This window comes from Myxocyprinus asiaticus, chromosome 9, assembly GCF_019703515.2.
Source record: "Myxocyprinus asiaticus isolate MX2 ecotype Aquarium Trade chromosome 9, UBuf_Myxa_2, whole genome shotgun sequence".
NCBI lineage: Eukaryota > Metazoa > Chordata > Actinopteri > Cypriniformes > Catostomidae > Myxocyprinus > Myxocyprinus asiaticus.
Genome location: NC_059352.1, coordinates 16,659,797 through 16,681,840, shown reverse-complemented (window position 1 = coordinate 16,681,840; position 22,044 = coordinate 16,659,797). Strand labels below are relative to the sequence as shown.

Genomic DNA, 22,044 nt, shown 5'->3' with positions numbered 1-22,044 from the left:
TTCGTTCATTCAACAACTGAAACATTTACAAATGTTGGTTTTCCCAAATATTGCCAAGCATGTATCCACCATTTTATAAACTGAAAGAGATAAATGTATTATTTATAAATTATATATTTGAATAGAATAATAGAAAAAGCACTTGAGGCTGGAAAAATATTTATTTAGATTCACTTTACCAAAAATCAAGTGACATCTTTTTTTCATCCATTGTTTATTATTGTCACGTGATTTTTTTTAATTGCAGGTATGCTCCCTGATTTGATTGTCTTGTAACAGCCTGGCTTATAAACAGCAGTAAGTCTTGGGCCTATTAGCTAAAACCAACAACAGTCTAAACCTAAATGTGAATATGGCTTAAAAGACCAGTCAGAAATAAGTCTTGGACTAAAAAGGACACAATTTAAATTCTAAGTGATTAGTCTATCAATTCAGAATAAGGCTTATTTTGAGTCTAAAATGTACTTACCACTGTTTCATGTCACCCACATATTTAGTAAAAGCTCACATAAAGTCCTCACCTTAAATTCTGTTCAGTCTCTGTAGAAAATGTCACACTAAAACTCAGTAAAATGAAATGCGGAATGGGAATAGGAATACCAGAGCTTTCTAAAAGGGGACAATAGCAAAAAACAACTGCATGACTTCATGAAAAACACATTTGCATTACAATTTTCATACAAACAGTTCAAGCGCGTCTTGAGATAATGTGTAAAAATTGTCAGTATTTCTACTCTGAACAAAAACACATCTTTCAGCTAGCGCTTCAATAAAATTAACATTCAAAATTCCCTGGAAACCAAATGGGTCAAGACTAAAGCAAGAACTCCCAGTGTAGACGTGCCAATGCTTGCACAAGATCCATACATGTATATTATATATATATATATATACTCATGTATATTATATATATAAACATCAGTTGACTGCAATTAAAAAGATGTAATGGAAAAGTTCTCTCTCTGTCCCTCTATTCTGAAAAAGCATTTTTGTTGTTTCTGGTCAATCGTTAGTTAAAAATGAGTTGTATAAAAACAAGCCTGACAGGAAGAGGATTAAACACATTCCCCATGCCAAAAAGTCCCTGTGTTTGTATGAGCATGGAGGCAGACAAGTCTGCCAGTAAAGTTCCATTAGCATGACTGGAGGTCTGTCCCATTAGCCAGTTTTAACACAGTACAGGTCCTTTAATGTCTTGAGCTCCTCGATAAGAGTTTTGTTCTGATTCTCCAGCACAGCCACACGGTTCTCCAAACATTTCACATACTCCTTTTTCTTTCGACGACACTCTCGGGCTGCCTCCCTACACACAGAAATTCCGATTAGTAAACAAATAATGATGTTATAAGGATAGTTCACTCAAAAATGCTAATTCTGCAATCATTCACTCACCCTCGTGTAGTTCCAAACCCGTATGATTTTCTTCCATGAAACAAGCAGAACAACAGCCTTGTTTTCATTCACTTTTATTGTATGGAAAAAAGATGCAATGTAAGTGAATAGCAACAAGCTTTTGTGTTCCATGGAAAAAAGTAATTCATGTGAGTTTGGAACAATAAAATGTTGAGTAAATGACAGAATTTTAATTTTTGGGTGTACTATCCCTTTAAATGTACCCAGGTAAATAATCTTGCTAAATAATCTAATTCTCCTTTATTCAAACACATCCACCTGTTCTTTGCTAAGCGTATCTCTCTCTTCATTTGTGGGTCATCGCTTTTGCCCTGAGAGCTGATGACGGGTGATGTCATGACAACAGTCTGAGGCAGCGACGAGGAAGAGGAGCGGATCTGATAAGCTTGCATTTCTCCCCCAGCACCTACAACACAGTATCACAGACAGAGTGTGCCATATGTCAACCAACCAACAATATGACATCATGCTCGCATGCATAATTGTATTTTTTTGGGGGGCTGGGGTTAGATATTTGTGAGTGCGCTTACCTTGGAGCACGACCTGGTTGCTGGGTAGTAGAATCTGTTGTCCATCTGCAGTCTGAGCATACTGTAGTATAGTTGGCTGGCTTGGGTTTGAGTTGGTCATGGTGAGAGTCTGCAGGCCTTGCATCCCCTCTGAACCAGCCAGCTGCAGAGATCCATTGGATGAAATCGTAACTGCAAAGCAGCAGCAAACAGTATATTACAAATCAAGCATAAAGATAAACCTTTTTTTCTGTGCTTGTTACTGTTAATATTTTAATTGTGCTCTAGTTGATACAGTAAATTAAAAAATGAGAATAAGATTAAGATTACAGTCATTATATTATTTAAAAGCAGGCAATAGTGTTTGGGTAAATAAACAACAAATTGCATGGTGTTTTGGCTCATTTGTGTCACTAACCGCTGTAAGCTTATGCAACCATTTGCTGAATTTTTGTTGCAAAATATGCGGTAAGTCAAGGAAGTTACCACATTATTGCCTCAAGGAGAAATAATTTTTCATTACCTCCCAACACACATTATGATAATATAGTGTGTTGGCTTGGCTTACTATATTGGCCAGTGCTTGTCTGGTAGATAGGGGTAGGGACCGTGACACTTGTTATGGCACAGGAGGTGGAACTTTCCTCTTCTCCCTCATTCTGAGTTGCCACTTCCTCAGCTGAAAGGTCATTTAAAATCTTCCTGAGACATAAAAAGGAACAGAAAGTTTTAATGTTGCACTCACATTCCAAACACTGTGCCTGGATTTTGAAATAACTTTTGCTTTTTCGCAATAATATAAAAACTAGGGCTGTCAATTGATTACAAATTGTAATTGAATTAGATGATATGCTGATTATTAATCAAATTATTTGCATATGTAAATATTTGCTGAGAAAGGCCTTCAAATAACAATATATGATGATTAAATAATTGTAGTTACATTTAAATAATTAAAAAAGACAATTCTCTCATCATTTACTCACCCTCATGCCATCCCAGATGTGTATAACTTTCTTCTACTGAACACAAATAAAGATTTTTAGAATATCTCCGCTCTGTAGGTCCATACAATGCAAGTGAAAAGTGCCAAAAACTCCAAACAGAACAAAGGCAGCATAAAAGTAATCCATACGACTCCAGTGGTTTAATTTATATCTTCAGAAGTGAAATGATCAATTTAAAGTCCTTTTTACTATAAACTCTCCTCCCTGCCCAGTAGGTGGCGATATACACAAAGAATGCGAATCACCAAAAACAAAAGAAGAACTCTTAGGAGAGAAGAGAGTGAAAGTGGACATTTATAGTAAAAAAGGACTTACATTTTTATCTTTCTTCACCCACACCTATGATATTGCTTCTGAATATAGATTTAACCACTGTTGCCATATGGATTACTTTTATGCTGGCTTTATGTGCTTTTTGGACCTTCAAAGTTCTGGCCACCATTCACTTGCATTGTATGGACCTACAGAGCTGAAATATTCTTCTAAAAGTCTTCTTTTGTGTTCAACAGAAGAAAGTCATACACACCTGGGATGGCATGAGTGTGAGTAAATGATGAAAGAATTTTCATTTTTGGGTGTACTATCCCTTTAACGGTTTTTTTTTTTTTTTTTAACAGAATAGGCAAAATATCTGATTATGAGAGCTGAAATCAATGTGTTACGTCAATGTGTATTTTCGAACAGCCAAACTCAGTACGATAGTGTTGTGTGAGATATTACACTTTCACTTGCGAAAATATTGAAATGCTTTAAGTGTAATATGTAACCTATATAGATTATCTGTACATATATTAAACTCGTCATTGCCGCATTTTGTAATGAAATTTTAGGGCAAGGATTAAAGCACTCGCCAAATTCCAGGCAGGATCCAGAGAAGAGAAGTCACTGTTACCATGAAAAGTGGAATCAGACCAATACAGCACAACAGTGGCCACCTTCCTTTGTAGCAAATGATGTAAACAAATCAGTGACCCTAAACTGTCAATCAACTTTGCGATGCCATGCTTCCATTAGTTTTGTACCTTATTAATTTTTTTTCTTTTGGCTCAAGTTAAGGAATTATGAAATTTGGGAGCAGGCGGGGTCGTGGCACAGGGCCCGCCCATAAAAATTTTGCCCCAAGTGATGGCCCTGGCTCTATACCTGTAGGATGGGCGCCGAGCCAAGATCTCTCTTGACTTCTGGTTAGAGGCTCCACTGTCAGATGAGTCCTGAGAATCATCGCTGTCAGATCCTTGACCCTAATAGGGAATTGTTAAAGTGGAGGGAAAACATGTTCTTGATTCTGTACTAGGGTGAAAACACAGAACAGGAAGCTTAAGTACATGATGTTTGTGTTACCTGTGTTTGTGCTGGTGGAGACTGGATAACTGATGACTGGGCTGACTGAATCACACTTTGCACTTGGAACTGACCACTGGGTAGCTGAACCACAGCCACCGGAGACCCACCCAGAGACATCTTTCCACAACATATATGATGTTCATTTAAACAAATGCTTAATAGAAAGACTAAATAACATTACAAAATTAAACAAAGAACACTGAAGCATGCTGTGTTGCAAGCAGCACGTATACTACAAAAAGGTGCATACACACACATATGCACATACAGTAACAGTACCTGTGCTATCTGTGATATTTGAGAGGCAGTAATAGTTGTAGGGATGGTAACAGTTTGCGACTCAGAGCCATTACTGTTATTCTGCTGAACCTCATCCATTGCCACTGCAAACAGACATACTTGGTCAATACATCATGTAGATGTAATGCTATCCATGACAGTTGTTTGTGATTACTGGATAAGGATTTGATTTTTTTTTTTTTTTTTTTTTTTAAACACTATAGAGAATGTATTTTTACAAAAGCAATTTCTAGATCACAATTTCTCTGATATTTCCAGGTTCTCAATGACCATGGGAACTGTGTGCATAGCTTTAATGTCCCTTTTTTATTTGTTACATGGCTTTTAGTGTTTTGAGCAAAGATTACTGTTTGGTGTATAATGTTACAGATTGAAAACAAACATTATATGGAGGAACACAAGGTATTCATCTGTTCAATTATAAGCGTGGATGGGGAGGCCTGTCAGTGTGTTGATGCAGTTTTGTGGTCAGCACAGGCTAAAAGAGCCATGATTTAGTCAGTGTTTCTATTTGACTCCAGCCTTGAGTCAGCCCATCCAAAACATTCAGCTCCACAACACACACTGCCCTTGTGGGTTGCTTTCTTCACACTATTGTGCAATAATGTATTGTTTCTAATGCAATAGTGTAACACTATTGTTTCTCCTCGTGCATCATTAGATCCAAGTAAAAATCACACACAGATATAATGTGATGCCTAACATGAAAACCAACTCAATGGCTTCCTGTAGTAAATTAAACTGATGTACCAGAAAAAGCTGCGCTGTGTTGTGTTCTCGTTAAAAACTGCACTTCATGAAGAACCGGATGCTGAAACGCCCACTTACATTCTCCGAAAAATTGAGCGATATCAAGCTATTTTTCTTCTATATTTTTTAATTAAGCCAAAATAACTGTGGGAGCAGTATTAACCTGTTGACTCGTCATTTTAAATGATATTGCGGTAAACATTGCATATTTACAGCAAAACAATGTATGGCTACAACAGCTAACTGGCTAACTAAAATACAGCTTATTATTTAAATAAATAGCTGTCAAAATATAAAAGATTCAGGCGGGTTTTATAAGCTGTCTTGTTTCTACTAAATATTAGCTCTAGCATAAAGGCTATGCTAGAGAGTTTTAGTGATGCTGTGAATATTTTGCTTATGCCCGAGTCTCAAAAGTCTTCTTCCCCCCCACCAACCCCGAGAGTTCCTGGTCAAAAGCACGTCTCTAAATAAACCTGCCCCGCTGGTTCATTTCGACCGCTGCTGTGTGTTTTGAAGCCCGTGGGCGACTTGAAGCCGTGCTCTGTAGAAACTTTCAAGCTAGTCACTGGCACGCAAGAGCCCGCGTCAACAGACGTCAGCGATACGAGGAGCCATTAAAACACCTTCCCGTAAAACGAGCGCCATGACTTCAGCGAACAAAACACAAATACAAAGCCTTACCTTTAACCAGTTAAAACGACTCCTGGAAACAGCGACTTAATCTATGTAACGCCAGTATTCGAGCTGTAATCTGAAAAGTAAGTTAATTAATAATGCATACAATAAAACAGGGCGGTTTCCATTGAAAAAAATCTAGCTTCAGGTTAAGGCCGCGATAAGCGCCGCCCTCTAGAAGGACGTGTTACGCAATCCTTCTATACGCCTTGTGATTGGCCAATATGACACGCAAAGGGGTCTAGGGACATGAATGAAACCAAGGGTGAATTTGCCCCTCATCTCTTCTGAGATTGTACAAGATTTTATTATTTTTGTGCGTGCAAGTATATTACATTATATTATAGAGATGTTTAATTGGGCTGTTTAAGTTTTTCCATACAAAAATGAGTGCTAAGCCCATTTTTGTTTTTAAGTATAATTTTTTGAATGAACTTTGTTTAAAATGTAATCTTGACACTCTCAGTACCTCTTGCAACTCCGAAGCAATTTTAATCCAAATTCCAAAGCTAAATAATTTATTTCATTGTGTATCCTTTATACTGTTTAAGCACTTTTATGATCAGTAAAAAAAATAAAATAAAAAAGTGCCTTGGCTATGACATCAAATGCAGCAGACATTGATAAATGTTTATCCATTTCAGGCTTTTAAGGTCTCTACAAAAATCGTGGAACTGTATTCTGTATATAACTGTAATACACAACTACTTTTCAATGGCTATCATTAGAGAGAGAGATTTTTTTTAACCTGTAAAATGGGATAGATAGATAGCAAAACAAAAAAACCTTATCAGAGACGCAAAATAAAAGCATTTTATTATTTTTTCTTGATTTTCATTGAAGTACAAAACAGTAACAGTGACCAATGTACCAAAAAAGAAAAGAAAAAAAATGTGAACTAACAGGGGAATGCTTGTTTGCATAATCATGACTTTCATTTACATCCATGAATGACTAAAATTGTGAAGTATCAGTTTCTTGGATATACATAATGACCATACTGCTATTATTAATATTATGAGAATTAAACAAAACTATAAAAGGTTTTTGTCAACACAAGAGCAATATGAACTATCTAAACAATAAAGTCAAGTTCCTGTTGCATGTTTCCATTTTATGCTGTACTACATTGCAAGCAAATAAATTGTTCGTTATTCCACACATTGTGTGTCCCCCAAATGTGTAATTTGGAATGTGACTGCAACTGGTTGCATAGTGTGGACCATTTCTTGTGATTCCTGCACTTAGATGGCATCTCAGAATTTTAATAAACTGAACCAATTATGTCTTTTATTTCCTGTCTTTTCCATAATATGGTTAACAAGTCTCGGTTATTGCCTGTAAATGACAACTAAATTGTTTCTTAAAAGAACAAAAAGCATTACAAACTTTAAAGTGAATATTTAAATATGAATATCCTGTCTCCTGGAAAGCACTGTTTCCCTGAATGTCCCATGTAAAAGCTCATTCATTCACTTGTGCTTTCATATGAACTCAACTCTGATATCTTTATGAGAGTAAGAATGAGAAAATACATTTAAAGACAGTGTATCTGAAGCGGCCTTTCAACTGTGTTCTCACGGTTATAAACCGGTTGTCAGTAAATATACAGTAACTGTAAACTATCAATGCACACGCTTGTCATCGTAAACTCTTAACATACATACACGCGTACACAACCCCTTTTAACTAATGAGATTTGGCTAACATGAAAATAGTCTCTTTGGACTTTGAAAATAGTCTCTTGCTTACATCATAAAGACTTTGCATACCATCTTCACACAGATTTCAACCCATTAATTTTTTTTTTAAACCATAAAAAGAACAAACAGAAACAGAACAAGCTATTTACAATTAGTCTTAAACTTTAAACCCCTGCTCAGCTACAAAGGGGTCAGTGACAGTAGTTAATATTCATATTAATCAAAAAAACAGAATAAAGCAACTAACGTACAGTACAGTAGAATTTCTCATCTGTACACAAGCAGTTATTTACAATCATTTATGGTATACAAGAAGTCAGAATTATTCCTGATAAAAATGTCTATAGTACAGGAGAGAGCAACTGTCCTTTGAAGATCCTTTTGCCAAGCATATAAAATCTATGCATTTGTACAGTTGGGTGTTCATGGGGGGCTAGCTAGTACACAAAGTCATGTTATTTTACAGTTAACGGGTTTGTTTTATTGTACAGATGCCTGAATATATTTTCTTTCTTTCTCCTTATTTATTTTTAATCCTTATTTAGAGGTTTAAATGGTTGTCCTGATGTTTGAAAGCACCTTTAGTTGAGAGGAAAAATAGAGCGATACCTCAGTTTTTGTTTTCTGTTTGGTTTGGGTTGGTTTGTAATTTGGTTTGTAGTTGGTGATAGTTCTTGAAACATCACAAAAATAATCCATACTAAGTGTATATTACACTGTAAACCCTAATGCTCGAAATAATTTCTTGTTTTGAATTGGGAAAAATTAAATAATACAAATTAGATCAAATAAATTAACCTTGATGAGTATTTTGAACTTTATCTTTTGAGTTCACAAAACTGACACCTTTTAAGTAACCTGATGTGATGAGGAGGAGGGCATGGCCGGGCCGCGGGGATAAAGATAAGCCAGGGGCACCAGTTTGAGAGAGAGAGAAACACGTGGCCGCTGTATGTGTGCGTCTATGTGTTTTATGTTATGTTTCATTTCTTTTATGTCATTAAAAGTTTCGTTGACTGCTCAGCCGGTTCCTGCCGCCTCCTCCTTGCCCATGCTGTGAAACTCGTTACATTGGTGCCAAAACCCCGGAGGGAGGAGAGATGCACTGTCGGAGAGCCTTCGCTGCTGTTGGAGGGTCGCGACGCCGAGGAGGTATGATACGGTGGTACTGGAGTGGTTCGCCAGGAGGCGGAGGAGCCCGCTGCCATTCGCCAGGAGACGGAGAAGCCACTGCCAGGGGCAGAGGAGCTCGCTGCCGGCCGCCAGGAGGTGGACGAGCCGCTGATGTCTGCCGGGAGGCGATGTCCAGTGCCATCGCCCGGCGTCGTGAAGGACCGCTGCCCAGCTGGCCGAGGACCAGGCGACAGTGTGTCCGGGGACCGGCGAGCCACTTTTTCTCTCTCTCTCTTGTTCTGTCTCTCCTGCTCACTCTTTCTCTCTCCCCTCTCCCTCCCCTCGTCTCTCTCTTAGTTTCCCAGGAGGCGGGGAAGGACGGCCGAAAGGGCAACACCTCCCCTCCAGGAAGGGAGGAGGGGAGTAGGTCAGGCCAGAGGTTTCCCTGGCCTGAATCTGGAGGTGGAGGAGTGTGACGAAGAGGAGGGCATGGCCAGGCCATGATGACGCACGCCTGCCGTTGAGTTGTCTAATCAGCGGGAGAGAGATAAAGAGGGGCCGGGATGCCAGTTTGAGAGAGAGAGATGCACATGTTGTGTGTGTGCATCTTTATTTTGTTTGCTGCAAAGCACCTTTATGTTGTTTGAGTTATGTTCTGTCATTAAAGTTTATGTTGCTGTTCAGCTGGTTCCCGCCTCCTCCTTGCCCATGCTGTGAAACTCGTTACACCTGAATTGTTTTATTGTTTTGAGTTTAATGAATTTAAAATTAAGTGTTATATAGTGTGTCTTTGTGCAAGATGAATGTAAATGGGGAGACTTGTTAGTGTTTAATGTTTTGTTGTGTTATTTAGAAGAGTTTGTTAACGTTTTTTTTGGGGTGACCATTATGGTGAATAGTGCTTGAGCTTAGGTTGAGGACAGGTACAATGTACAATTTAAGATTGTTCTATAGTATATAGCTATACTCAATAAACAATTGCTATGCTACTCAAAGCATAGTATTTCCAATTGGCATGCATTCAGCATATTAGCATTCACTGTATTAGCTAGTTCTGGCTAGTACTCTCTACAGGTTCTCTCTACTTGAAGTTGAGCTTACATGGTCATTTTAATTTCAGCCAAAGAGTTCAATTTAAAGTGCCATCAAAATGTATGAGTTAGTTTACTCAATATTTCAAGTTGAAAACAATTAACATGCATGTGTAGTACAAAATCAAAAGCTGAAACTTTTATTAAACTTAAACTTGGGAGTTTTTTTTTTAATTAAAAGATATTTATGTAACTGAAAGCCTCAAAATTTCTGGAGTTCTGCTAACTTATTAGGGTTTACAGTGTAGTGTTGCTTACTGTTCAAACTCTATATGTGGAGGGTAAGCTGAGGACAAAGGAGTAGAGGCTGGGCATTAGAGCAATATGTGTCCCAGAAATGTGCTTTTTACATGCCTACATTTTTCTTTTGTACATGGTAGTCATATACTACCTAGTAATGGATGTAAGTAAACATGACATAACAGACTAAACATGCCTTCTGCTTGACAGATATTACTAGTTCATGTTACTGAATATATCAGCATATATCTAATAAAGTGCATAAAGGATCATTAAAAATATTATGGATGTTTATCCTCATGCTGAACTTGGGTTGAGGGAACAGGGTTGTTGGAAAGTGCTTTTTTTTAACAAGTTTTTCAAAAAATTTTTTTAGTCCTTTGTTGAGCATTGTAAGTTATGGCTTTTGTAGTATCATGCTGTATTGTAGATGTTTTTTTTTATTTTTTAAATCCCTTCTATTTTTTATGAAATTTGAGTGTAAAATATACTTGTCCATATCCGATTCATGAAGCCTTTCAACAGCTTATGGTTTAAATATCTCCTAATTTTTTAAATATCTTCTACTTGATATTAATCATTTAAAATTGTTCTGAAATTCAATGATTGAGGCTCCATGATTTAACCCTAAACCAATATAATTCAAATACAGGCTGGTAATAACAGCTTGCCTAATATACTGTAGGTAAAACAAAAAAAGATAAACGTTCATTTTGGTGAGTTATTGTGTAGGTATTTTCCTTGTACAAAACAAAACTATAAATCATTATGAAATATTAAAAATATACAGAATGCAGGATGTAAGCTCATAACAGAAATAGCTCATTATCTGTTTTTTTAAAGCCCCAGTGGCAGAAATGTTTTTAATTTCGGTTCGTTCTGAGCAAAAACAGTATTTTTTCATTCCAGCTCAGAAGTTCCGCAGCCTCCTTTCCAAAAGGTTATGTTACATTCAAATTTAGAACAACTACCATAGGGGCCACTGCAGTCCCTGTGGCATAATCTGGAAAAATGGTTGGTTGAGCCCACCCAGGGATTAAGCAGTCCTTTCTAAGGGGTGGTGGTAGTATCACATCTTAAAGATCTGGGTATGCAGCCCAAAAGGTTGATGGTTTTAACCAGAGTAAGAACATTCTATCAACTACAGCGTTACAAAGATGTCCTATCACCATACTGCCCTTGAGAAAGGCACTTAACCCCAGGTTTTGAAGCGACTGTCTCTGTATTAAGTGTACTGTAAGCTGCTTTGGATAAAAAAGCATCTGGTAAATGACAAATGACCACAGGGGAGTACTGATACTCCAATGATTCAAAACAGCCCTATAAAACGCAGTAACCTAGATATTTTGTTTTTAGGTGGTCAATTGCACATCAGTTTTGTGGATATACTCATAATTATTAAAGACTTAAAAACTGAGGCTTTAAGCTATTTTCTTTTTAAAAGTACTACAGATAGAGCTAAAATCAACCGTTTTCCCGACTAGCCACTGGGTGTCGCCATGATGATTCTGACTGCCACTGGACTGTTTTCTGGTTCCGGTCTCCATTAGAGGCAATGTCAAAACTACTAATATGACCGTTCCAGGCGGAGAACAACAACCATTTTATAGGAATAGTTCACCCAAAAATGTAAAATTCTTTAATCATTTACACACCCTCGTGCCATCCCAAATGTGTATGACTTTCTTTCTTATGCAGAACTCAAATTAAGATTTTAAAAGAATATCTCACCTCTGTAGGTCCATACAATACCGCTGAATGGGGTCCAACACATTCAAGCTCCAAAAAGCACATAAAGACTGCATAAAGGTAATCCATATACTCCAGTTGTTTAGTCCATGTCTTCTGAAGCGATCCAATTGATTTTGGGTGAGAACAGACCAATATGTAACTCATTTGCTTTTGCAGTGTCTAGGCACGATTATGATTTCAAGCTCGATTACACTTCCTAGTGCTTGACGCATGCGCAGAGCACTAGATGGCGCTAGGAAGTGTAATCAAGCTTGAAATCGTGATCGCCAAGGAGACTGTGGATGTCAAGATTTATAGTCAAAATTGAGTTACATTTTGGTCTGTTCTCACCCAAAGTCAATTGGATCACTTCAGAAGACATGGATTAAACCACTGGTGTCTGATGGATTACTTTTATGCTGCCTTTATTTGCTTTATGAAGCTTTTCAACCCATTCACTTGCATTGTATGGACCTACAGAGCTGAGATATATTTTTTTATATTTAATTTTTCTTTTTCTTTTTCAAATTTAATACGTTAAACATTATTTGCTAAGAACATGCGCCAATGTAAGTGAAATCACTGGAGACCAAAAACAAAAACAGGCTTCCGTTATGAGTCTTGGAATACTTCTGCATACAGGAAAAAGTGGATAGGAGAGTGTTTCAAAAGAAGAAGCAGCTATGACTAAAGACTGACCAACATTTTTTAACCACCAATACAGGTTATGTTTTATGTTTAAGTGTCTGATAACAATATTTCAGAACCATTTTTAAATATGTCATTTTTCAATTTTGCTTTTTGACAATAATCTAAATAAATAATCATTTGACTACAATAGTAAGACTGGCTGTTATTTAAAAAGTTCAGCATTTTTTGCAAACAGTACATTAAACAAGTAGGTTAAATTACTTTACCTGTGAACACTATTGTTCCAGAGTAGTGTAATGGCATTTTAGACACCTACCAAATAGTGCCATTAATTGGTAGACACGAAATATAAAGAAGTGTGGATATTGGCTTAAATATATCTGTCAATTGGATTATCTCTAGCTATGACATAAGTGATTCAAGTAAATTTAAATCTTGACCAAGAGTTGGACAGACAGTATGTGGCATTTTGGGGTGAAATGGGTTGGGATAAAGGAAGTTAGCAAAAAAAGGGAAATTCTATAAGCGCTTTTCCACCATTGGGCCAAACGGTTCTGAACACTGTGAGTAGCGTTTTCAATGGCATTTCCACTTCAGCATGGTTCCGTATGGTATGATTACAAAACGTTCCCTGCCCAAGATTTCTCATCATCGTCAGCAGATTGGTACGGAACAGTTCTGCAATGAGAACCAATTGGCCCGATGGTGAAAAAAAGCATCTTATAATAGCATTATGATAGCCTCCTCCAAAACAGTCATCGAACACATTTGTGTTTCGGTTAGCATCTTGCCCCTGAAGAAAAATGGCCATGTCTTTCCAAACCATTTAACAACCCAAACCCTTTGCGCCTTAAGTAGCACACTCTGAGGCCAGGCTCCATAGCACCTCTCTGGGAGGCCACTGTCTTGCCCATAACACGTCTCACATGTTGTATGCTACGTATATGGGGTCCAACTGATCTGCCAGGAAGGAGTCTCTCAAGTGCATTCGCTGCTTCTCTCCTCTTGAGTTGATGGGGATGACCCCAGGGTCAACAATAACCACCACACCCACAATTAGATGATGCTCCTCTAATACAACATTGGTTACCAGAGGAACCAGGTCTAATGCATCCTGCTCTGATCCACAGAGTTCAGCCACCACCACCAGCAGATTTGTCCAGGTGAACACAGCACTACAGAGGAAGAAACAGCATGTGAGGGGTGATTGGTATTATAAAATTAAATTGAGTTTAAATTTACAATTGTTGTTCCAAACTCGTATGACTTTCTTTCTTTCATGGAACACAAAAGGAGATGTTTGGCAGAATCATGGCTTCAGTCACCATTCACTTTCATTGTATGTGATAAAGATGCAATGAATGTCAATGGTGCCTGAGGGTGTCATTCTGCTTAATATCTCCTTTCGTGTTCCATAAAAGAAAGAAAGTCATACGGGTTTGGAACAACATGAGGGTGAGTAAATGAGGGCAGAATGTTCATTTTTTATGAAATATCCCTTTAAACCGTTTTCCAACTTTTTTCCAGTTGGCTGACCCACACACACAGATTTTACCTCTCGCCAATGCTGCGGTGGGCACGTAATACACTGGTCTCGATGTCAATGGGATGATATCGCAGACCTCTCAGTTCTAAAGTTTCATCCAGAGAGCCCACAACAAACAGAGCATCATGGCGATCTAAAAAAGAGTGTTACATGGAGAGAGATTAAATTTACATCTATTTTATTTTCCATAAAAAAAACCTATAAGAAAATGCATTTAATGTGTCATAAAATAGATAAAAGTTCTCTTGGGTCTTTATCTAACATTTAATGTATCTACACTCACAGAGCACTTTTTTAGGAACAGCTGTACACCTACTTCATCTAATCAGCTAATTGTGTGGCAGAAGTGCAGTGCACATAATCATTCAGATACGGGTCAGGAACTTCAGTGAATGTTCACATCAACCATCAGAATGGGGAAAAAATGTAATCTCAGTGATTTCGACAGTGGCAGGATTGTTGTTGCCAGATGGGCTGGTTTGAGTATTTCTGTAACTACTGATCTCAGTCTCTAGATTTTCCTCAGAATGGTGGCAAAAAAAAAAAAGAAACATCCAGTGAGCGGCAGTTCTGCGGACGGAAATGCCTTGTTGATGAGAGAGGTCACCGGAGAATGGCCAGACTGGTTCGAGTTAACAGAAAGGCTACGGAAAATCAGATAACCACTCTGTACAATTGTAGTGACCAGAATAGCATATTAGAATACACAACACATTGAACCTTGAGGCAGATGGGCTACAACAGCAGAAGACCACGTCGGGAACTTTATTAGGACCATAGTGTTCTTAATAATGTGCTCAGTCAGGTGTATAAACTTATTCACTTATCTATTTCTTTTTTTACATCTTTATTAATCACCCTTTTCTCTCTCACCTCCACTGGAGTCTGTGAGTTCAGTTCTCTTGACAAAACCCAGGTATCCAGTTCTGGCCCAGAGTGTTTGTGGATCTCCGAAGCTCAGCTTAGTGTTGAAGTGGTCGGCCTGCAGATTTTCCTCTCCATATATAGTATAGTATCCTGTTGCATTGTGGGGACTGTTTACCCAAATCTGGGAAAAGCAGAACCAGTGTTTTAATAGAGCATATTGCTTGAGAAACATAGGACTCTAATCCATTAATGGTTATCATTGTTCACAAAACAAGCACACCTCTCCCAGGTGAGAGTCTCCTAATGGTCCTCTAGTTTCTGGATTGACTATAATCACCCTCACACCCGGAAGAATCTAACACAGGGAGAGAAAAGCATAAAAAACATATTTTCAGAGTCATTATGATTTACAATTATACTAGATCAAGTCATCAGTTGAAATGTGCTTACTGTTCCAGACTCCATGAGAGGAAGTGACTGTGGTGCTCCTCGCTCTACTAACCTCACCCTGCAAGACAGACACACCATCATCAGTGTTTCTGAAAGCGTCACAAAGCCACATTTCGTCAACCTACTAATAGCTTAATTATAATTGTCTCTATACATGAAACTGGGATCGGGATAGTAAAGTAATTAACATCTGAAAAATCACACACTTCACCTTTAACAATTAAAACCATATTAGTTTTGTGTGTGTGAGCATACATACGTGTTTGTCTTTATCTAACCTGTCATGTCGAAGGGACTTCATGTCCACATATACAGTTGAGGGGTCTGGTCCAGTGGTACCCTGTGAAAAATACAAAGCCACACATACATCTATTACAACAGTAGGTTTAACACAGATATATGGTTGCACAGTGAACTCAAAGACCACCAGTATCACTCAGATAATCTACCTGTAGGCAGATGGCCAGGTTAACTCTCGACCCAAAAGCAGTGCTGACAGCCCGCATGGAGAGTCCAAGGTCTTTAAAGAGTTTGGAGAAGGAGTGTGTGAGAGCTAACCGTGGACGCTCCTCAGCAATTACCACACAGCTCCTCACACATGCCAGATTCACACCACGTGCCTACAGACAAAGAGAAGAGAAACATGTACACAGATGAGCCAAAACATTATGACCACTCACAGGTGAAGTGAATAACATTGATCATCTCCTAACAAGGCCACATGTCAAGGTCTGGGTAGATTAGATGGAAAGTGAACAATCAGTTCTCGTAGTCAATGGCTGAATGCAGGAGAAATGGGCAGGACTAAAGATCTAAGTGACTTTGACAAGGGCCAAATTGTTATGGCCAAATGACTGGGTCAGAGCATCTCTGAAACGGCAAGGCTTGTGGGGTGCCTACTGACAGTGCTCTGAGGAGGGACAAACCATAAACAGGCGACAGGGTGTTGGGCGCCCAAGGCTCATCGATGCACAAAGGCAACTAAGGCTATCCCGTTTGGTCCAAACCGACAGATGGTCTACTGTGGCACAAGTCACAGAAAATTTTAATGATGGTTAAGGGAGGAATGTGTCACAACACACAGTGCATCGCACCCTGCTGCATATGGGGCTGCGTAGCCGAAGACTGGTCAGTGTGCCCATGATGACCGCTGTCCACCATTGAAAGCACCTAAATTGGCACGCGAGCGTCAGAACTGGACTTTGGAGCAGTGGAGGCATGTCCTCTGGTCCGATGAGTCTTATTTTCTTTTACATCACGTGGACGGCTGTGTACATGTGCGCCGTTTACCTGGGAAGTGATGGCACCAGGACGCACTGTGGGAAGACGACAAGCCGGCCGAGGGAGTGTGATGCTCTGGGCAATGTTCTACTGGGAAAGCTTGGGTCCGGCCATTCATGTGGATGTCAATTTGACATGTGCCACCTACCTACACATTCTTGCAGACCATTTACACTGTTTCATGGCAATGGTATTCCCTGATGGCAGTGGCCTCTTTCAGTAGTATAATGCGCCCCGCCAGACTGCACACATTGTTCGGGAATGGTTTGAGGAACATGATGAAAACTTCAAGCTGTTGCCCTGGCCTCCAAATTCCCCAGATCTCAATTCGATTGAGTTTTTGTGGAATGTGCTGGACCAACAAGTCCGATCCATGGCAGCTCCACCGTGCAATTTATAGGATCTGCTGCTAATGTCTTATACACAGATATAATGTCAGATACCACAGGACACCTTCAGGGGTCTTGTAGAGTCCATGCCTCGGTGGGTCAGTGCTGTTTTGACAGCACGCTGAGGACCAACAGCATAACATGGTCATAATGTTTTGGCTCATCAGTATAAATATTAAAAAACAAGCTGTTTATGTCAGACATCTGCAGTGGAGAGATTGAGCGGAGATGACTGGAATGTGTTTCACTTATCTTGATACTCAAATGGTGTGAAGAGTTGTGGTGTGCATTTTCGATTTGTCGATTTTCTCTTAGTTTACTCAAAAATGAAAATTCTCTCATATTTTACTCCCCCTTATGCCATCCCAGATGTGTATGACATTCTTTCTTCTGCATAACTCAAACTGAGATTTTTAGCAGAATATCTCAGCTCTGTAGGTCCACACAATGCAGTGAAATGAATGGTGACTGAAATTCTGAAGTTCCAAAAAGCACATAAAGTCAGCATATAAGTAATCTATATGACTTCAGTGGTTTAATCAATGTCTTCTGAAGTGATTCAAGCAGTTTTGGGTGAGAACAGACCAAATTATAACTTATTCTTCACTATAAATTTTGACATATCTCCTTGGTGATCACAGTGGCGATTTCTCAGGGCCAGCAAAGCCTTCTCTGCTGGCCTAACATGCCAAATAAATAAATATTTTTCATCCTTTCATTCACAATCACCTTTTTGCCTATGTATTTTTAATCGCTTTCCACTCTTAATTAATCTGCAAACAAATAGAGAAAAACTAAAAGTTTATCCAGTCAGAATTTATTCCTTGATGCTTACATGCAAAGTGTGACAACTCTTTCACAAATCACATGCCCGAAGCAGCGCAGGAGTCTGAGCTCCACCCCTTCAGGCCTTCAGAATTTCTGCAGAATCCCTCAACAGTGCAAATGAATGAGCAACTAAAGTCAGATTGTCAGATTCATCAGCCAATCAGATTGATTTATTTTTTCTTGGTGGGTGTGATCTTTAGGATATGTCCCGGTTGAGGCCTTCTAGCTGGCTTTGAGTGAAGTAATTTGAAAGCGAAGAGTGCGAGATCTTGCTAACGAGTCGGCTGTCATCACTGCTGGTATTGCCGCTGAGAAAGAGATCCTTATGGATTTAAAAACACCAGACGTTCTGCTGATTGTGCGATTGATTAATTAAACAGGAAAGGAGGACTGATTTTCACTTCAAGCGAATTGGTAAGTGCTTTTTGCATTGTTATAGCAACATCAGGAATTTTCTAAGTGTAAATTAGGCTGCTTGAGAATTCAGTGTCGGATCAAGTTTTGAAAAGTAGTGCTGTGTTCCATTCAACTCGGAGAGTCGGATTTTACAACTTTCTACTAGGAAAAGTGCAATGGAATGCATCTTGAACTCAGAATTACAACTTGTAGACTCGTGCAGAAATTCTCAACTCCGATTTCGGCGAGATGCAGGGACATGATGTCACACAAACATGTCGACACTCAGGGAGATATACAAAGTAGGTGATAAACCTTCACTTTATTAAGTAATATCGATAAATGAGTTTGTTTCCACATTACATGATATTAAAGCTTGTTTAACAAATGTCTGCAGAAACAGGTGCATAAAACATGGTAAATTATAATCTCTTTTGATAATCGTACACCTGAAGCACAAATGCTAGCGCTGCAGTATTGTTTATCAGTTGGGTTGCTAGGAGACATCTTTAATGAGAGTCAAACCCCTGCTAAGCTAACGGGAGCGTTGCAGTTCCGAATATCGGGGAATGGAATGCATTTATGGTCGGAGATATCAAGTAGGAATATCCCACATCCAACTTGAATGGAACGCAGCATAACCGTGTACCCTGACGAAACGAAATTTATTGCAAGAAACATTTAAACCACAAATATTATTAGATCGATTTTTCCAGGTTTTATAGACCTCCTTGGTAGATTCAGATGAAAAATTATGATTATTAAATTATGAAATTATGGTTTCACAAAACAGTCATGCTGCAGTTAAAATTAGGCTTGCCTGAGCATTACGTGTCGTTTCAAGTTCTGGCTTTCGTGTGTGGACGTGTTTTAAAATGTCAGTTGGTATTATTAGTTAGCTGTGACATAATGTATGATGCCCAAAGGCATAGGGTGTCTTATTCATTGTGAAACTGTGTTTTCTTAATGGCACGAATCACACTGAAAGCCTAGACTTTAAATGCACGGCCCGCCACTGGGTGATCATGATTTCAAACTTGATTACACTTCCTAGTGCCATCTAGCACCCTGCACATGCATAAAGCACAAGGAAGTGTAATCAAGCTTGAAGTCATATACATCTGGGGTGGCATGAGGGTGAGTAAATTATATTCTTTTTTGAGTTTCACTCATTAGTTTATTTAATTTTTCTACTAACACTATCCAACCATCCTGAACCATCATGAACAAATTACATTTCCACCTCATCTCAAATGATGTATATTGTTGGATAAAATTATGTGGTGGAAATGACAGTGGTGAAAATGGCATTTTAAATGCTTTGTCTTTTTGCATAATCTAACATCTTAACTAGAAACGACACACAGTAAAAATATTTATTTACTATATGATATTTACTATGATTTTTTAATACTTTTTTCCACACATGACATGTCTCAGATTTAATATCAAGCATACTCTTTACTGAAACTGTTGGTAACTAAGTACTCTTAATTTTTAGGGGCAAAATTGTCGGTCAAATGATGCCATAATTGACACGTGTAATTTGTGTAAAACAGGATAGAAATAATTTTTAATTGAAATAAATATTAAAATTGGTTATATACTCTTTGTTTAGATTTTGTTTATGATTAATTTTTATATGTTAAGAATAAAAATCTGGGTTTGGGACTAGAGTAAAACAATAAAATCTATTAAAAAGAATCTATCTGAAAAAAAAAAAAAGGCATGGTAAAAAGAAACTAATAGAAATAAATATAAAAAAAGGTTAAATCTGTCAGTTTTCACAAAAGAATCAACCCTTGGACATTGGTGCCCAAAGTTGAAGAAACACCCATATATGTGTGTGAGCGTACCTTCAGCTGCTCGGTTTGTCCACCCAGGCCCTTGGTGCAGAGCTCCATGACAGAGTAGGAGCAGAAGGTGTCTCTGATTCGGTACTGACTGAGTGTGCCCAGCCACAGGGTCAGTGAACTCTCTAGCTCCAATGGAGGGATCAGGATAGATTGGTGACCTGAGTATACACTACAAAACACAAACACATAATATCTTTATTACACTCACAAATCAGCATACTGAAGGGATCAAGTCATTATATGAGATCGTGTCATTTTTATGTGAGCATGAGTCATTTGAGAACATGACTGTTTGTGAGTATCCATCTGTTACCTCGCAAGACACCATAGCACAAAACCAAGTCCGCAGTAGGGGTCGAGGCAGATGGCGATCTGGCGAGAGGAATAGAGCTCACACTGAAGCTTTATAGATCGACACAGCGCGCCCACTGCCGCATGAGAGATCTGATAAACACCCAATCAGAAAGGAGTCTCAATTATACTATAAAACTGAGATTTGCTTTTAGACAGAATGAGATTTTTGCAGCAATCAAAAGTCCATCAATGCTGCCTGAAACACTGTCAAAATCCATTCCATGTATCTCACCTTCACCCCTGTAAGCATGCCTGTGGTTGAGACACTGAAATCCAGGTAGGCGATCACTTCAGCATTGGGTGGTTTGAAGATTGTGGGAGGCCGTTTGCGAGGCAAGTCATCTGTGGAATAAGTGAATGAGAAATTAATTTAAATAGTTAGTCTGTTTTTGTAGTTGTGCACTTGTTTCTGCAGCCTCTTGCAGTAGGTTGCTACCCCGACAAATTTTTAAAAGTACTATATTTCATGCAGGCCTTCAGTAAAAATATATATATATATATATATATATATATATATATATATATATATATATATAAACTGCATGCATAATAATAAATTAATTTGTAAAATTCTGTTTAAAATATTTATAGCATGTCACACTGCAGGACATGTCAACTTTCAACTACCCAATTATCTTACTTACACCAGCTCTGTGTGAGATACATTTGGCAAATAAAAATGTTTCTAACTATTTTATACCACTAGTTACATAATCCTAAACATACACAATGTAACTGAGCGTGTATAAATGAGTGTATTTTACCTGTGTCAATTATGATAGGCCACGTTTTTATGTTGACAGTTGTGGCTGCTTCTTTAGATCTGAGAATCTTCATTAAAACCTGAGTAGTAAGAATGCAGGCAGCCTTACTGACCTGAGGAGTAGACAAAAGAAATCCAAGTGAAAAAAGGTGCAATATTAGAGTTTAAAGGAATATTTCACCCAAAAATGTAAATTCTCTCATCATTTACTCACCCTCATGCCATTCCAGATATGAATGACTTTCTTTCTTCTGCTGAACACAAATGAAGATTTTTTGAAAAATATCTCAGCTCTGTCGGTCCATACAATGCAAGTGAATGGTGGCCAGCATAAAAGTAATCCATATAACTCTAGTGGTTAAATCCATATCTTCATCAATATTTAAGTCTTTTTTATATTGTAAATCTCCACATTTACTTTCACTTCCATATTCTTCCTTTGTTTTTGGCAATTCACATTCTTCGTGCATATCGCCACCTTCTGGGCAGGGAGGAGAATTTATAGTAAAAAAGGACTTAAATATTGATCTGTTTCTCACCCACACCTATCATATCACTTCTGAAGATATGGATTTAACCACTGGAGTCATATGGATTACTTTTATGCTGCCCTTATAAGCTTTTTGGACCTTCAAAGTTCTGGCCACCATTCACTTGCATTGTATTGACCTACAGAGCGGAGATATTCTTCTTAAAAATCTTCATTTGCGTTCAGCAGAAGAAAGAAAGTCATACACATCTAGGTTGGCATGAGGTAAGTAAATGATGAGAATTTTCATTTTTG

The 22,044-nt window shown here is 38.3% G+C and overlaps 2 protein-coding genes across 6 annotated transcripts in view; both read right to left on the bottom strand.

Moving 5' to 3' along the window:
- Nucleotides 1-142: 142 nt before the first annotated feature.
- LOC127446150 (cyclic AMP-dependent transcription factor ATF-1-like) lies at nt 143-6,199 on the bottom strand. 2 transcript variants are annotated; one of them, XM_051706845.1, is made up of 8 exons: nt 6,008-6,199; nt 4,553-4,656; nt 4,271-4,390; nt 4,073-4,170; nt 2,491-2,624; nt 1,944-2,114; nt 1,672-1,819; nt 143-1,303 (listed from the first exon to the last, which is right to left on the bottom strand). In XM_051706845.1, exons 2-8 carry the CDS (start codon nt 4,649-4,651, stop codon nt 1,159-1,161), a joined length of 915 nt encoding a protein of 304 aa, XP_051562805.1. In that variant the 5' UTR covers nt 4,652-4,656; nt 6,008-6,199; the 3' UTR covers nt 143-1,158. The 2 variants fall into 2 exon arrangements, with proteins under 2 accessions (XP_051562805.1, XP_051562806.1); XM_051706846.1 differs by lacking the exon at nt 6,008-6,199 and adding an exon at nt 5,324-5,980.
- Nucleotides 6,200-6,800: 601 nt separating this feature from the next.
- LOC127446134 (disco-interacting protein 2 homolog B-A-like) overlaps nt 6,801-22,044 on the bottom strand; it is a 61,943-nt gene continuing 46,699 nt past the window's right edge. For all 4 annotated transcript variants that reach the window (XM_051706810.1, XM_051706812.1, XM_051706811.1 and 1 more), the window contains 11 exons: nt 21,262-21,373; nt 20,730-20,839; nt 20,457-20,587; nt 20,144-20,312; nt 15,843-16,013; nt 15,672-15,733; nt 15,394-15,451; nt 15,224-15,298; nt 14,950-15,124; nt 14,086-14,209; nt 6,801-13,705 (listed from right to left, as the gene is read on the bottom strand). In XM_051706810.1, the coding sequence (XP_051562770.1) occupies nt 13,453-13,705; nt 14,086-14,209; nt 14,950-15,124; nt 15,224-15,298; nt 15,394-15,451; nt 15,672-15,733; nt 15,843-16,013; nt 20,144-20,312; nt 20,457-20,587; nt 20,730-20,839; nt 21,262-21,373 (1,440 nt within the window). In that variant the 3' untranslated portion in view covers nt 6,801-13,452. The remainder of the gene's footprint in view (nt 13,706-14,085; nt 14,210-14,949; nt 15,125-15,223; nt 15,299-15,393; nt 15,452-15,671; nt 15,734-15,842; nt 16,014-20,143; nt 20,313-20,456; nt 20,588-20,729; nt 20,840-21,261; nt 21,374-22,044) is intronic.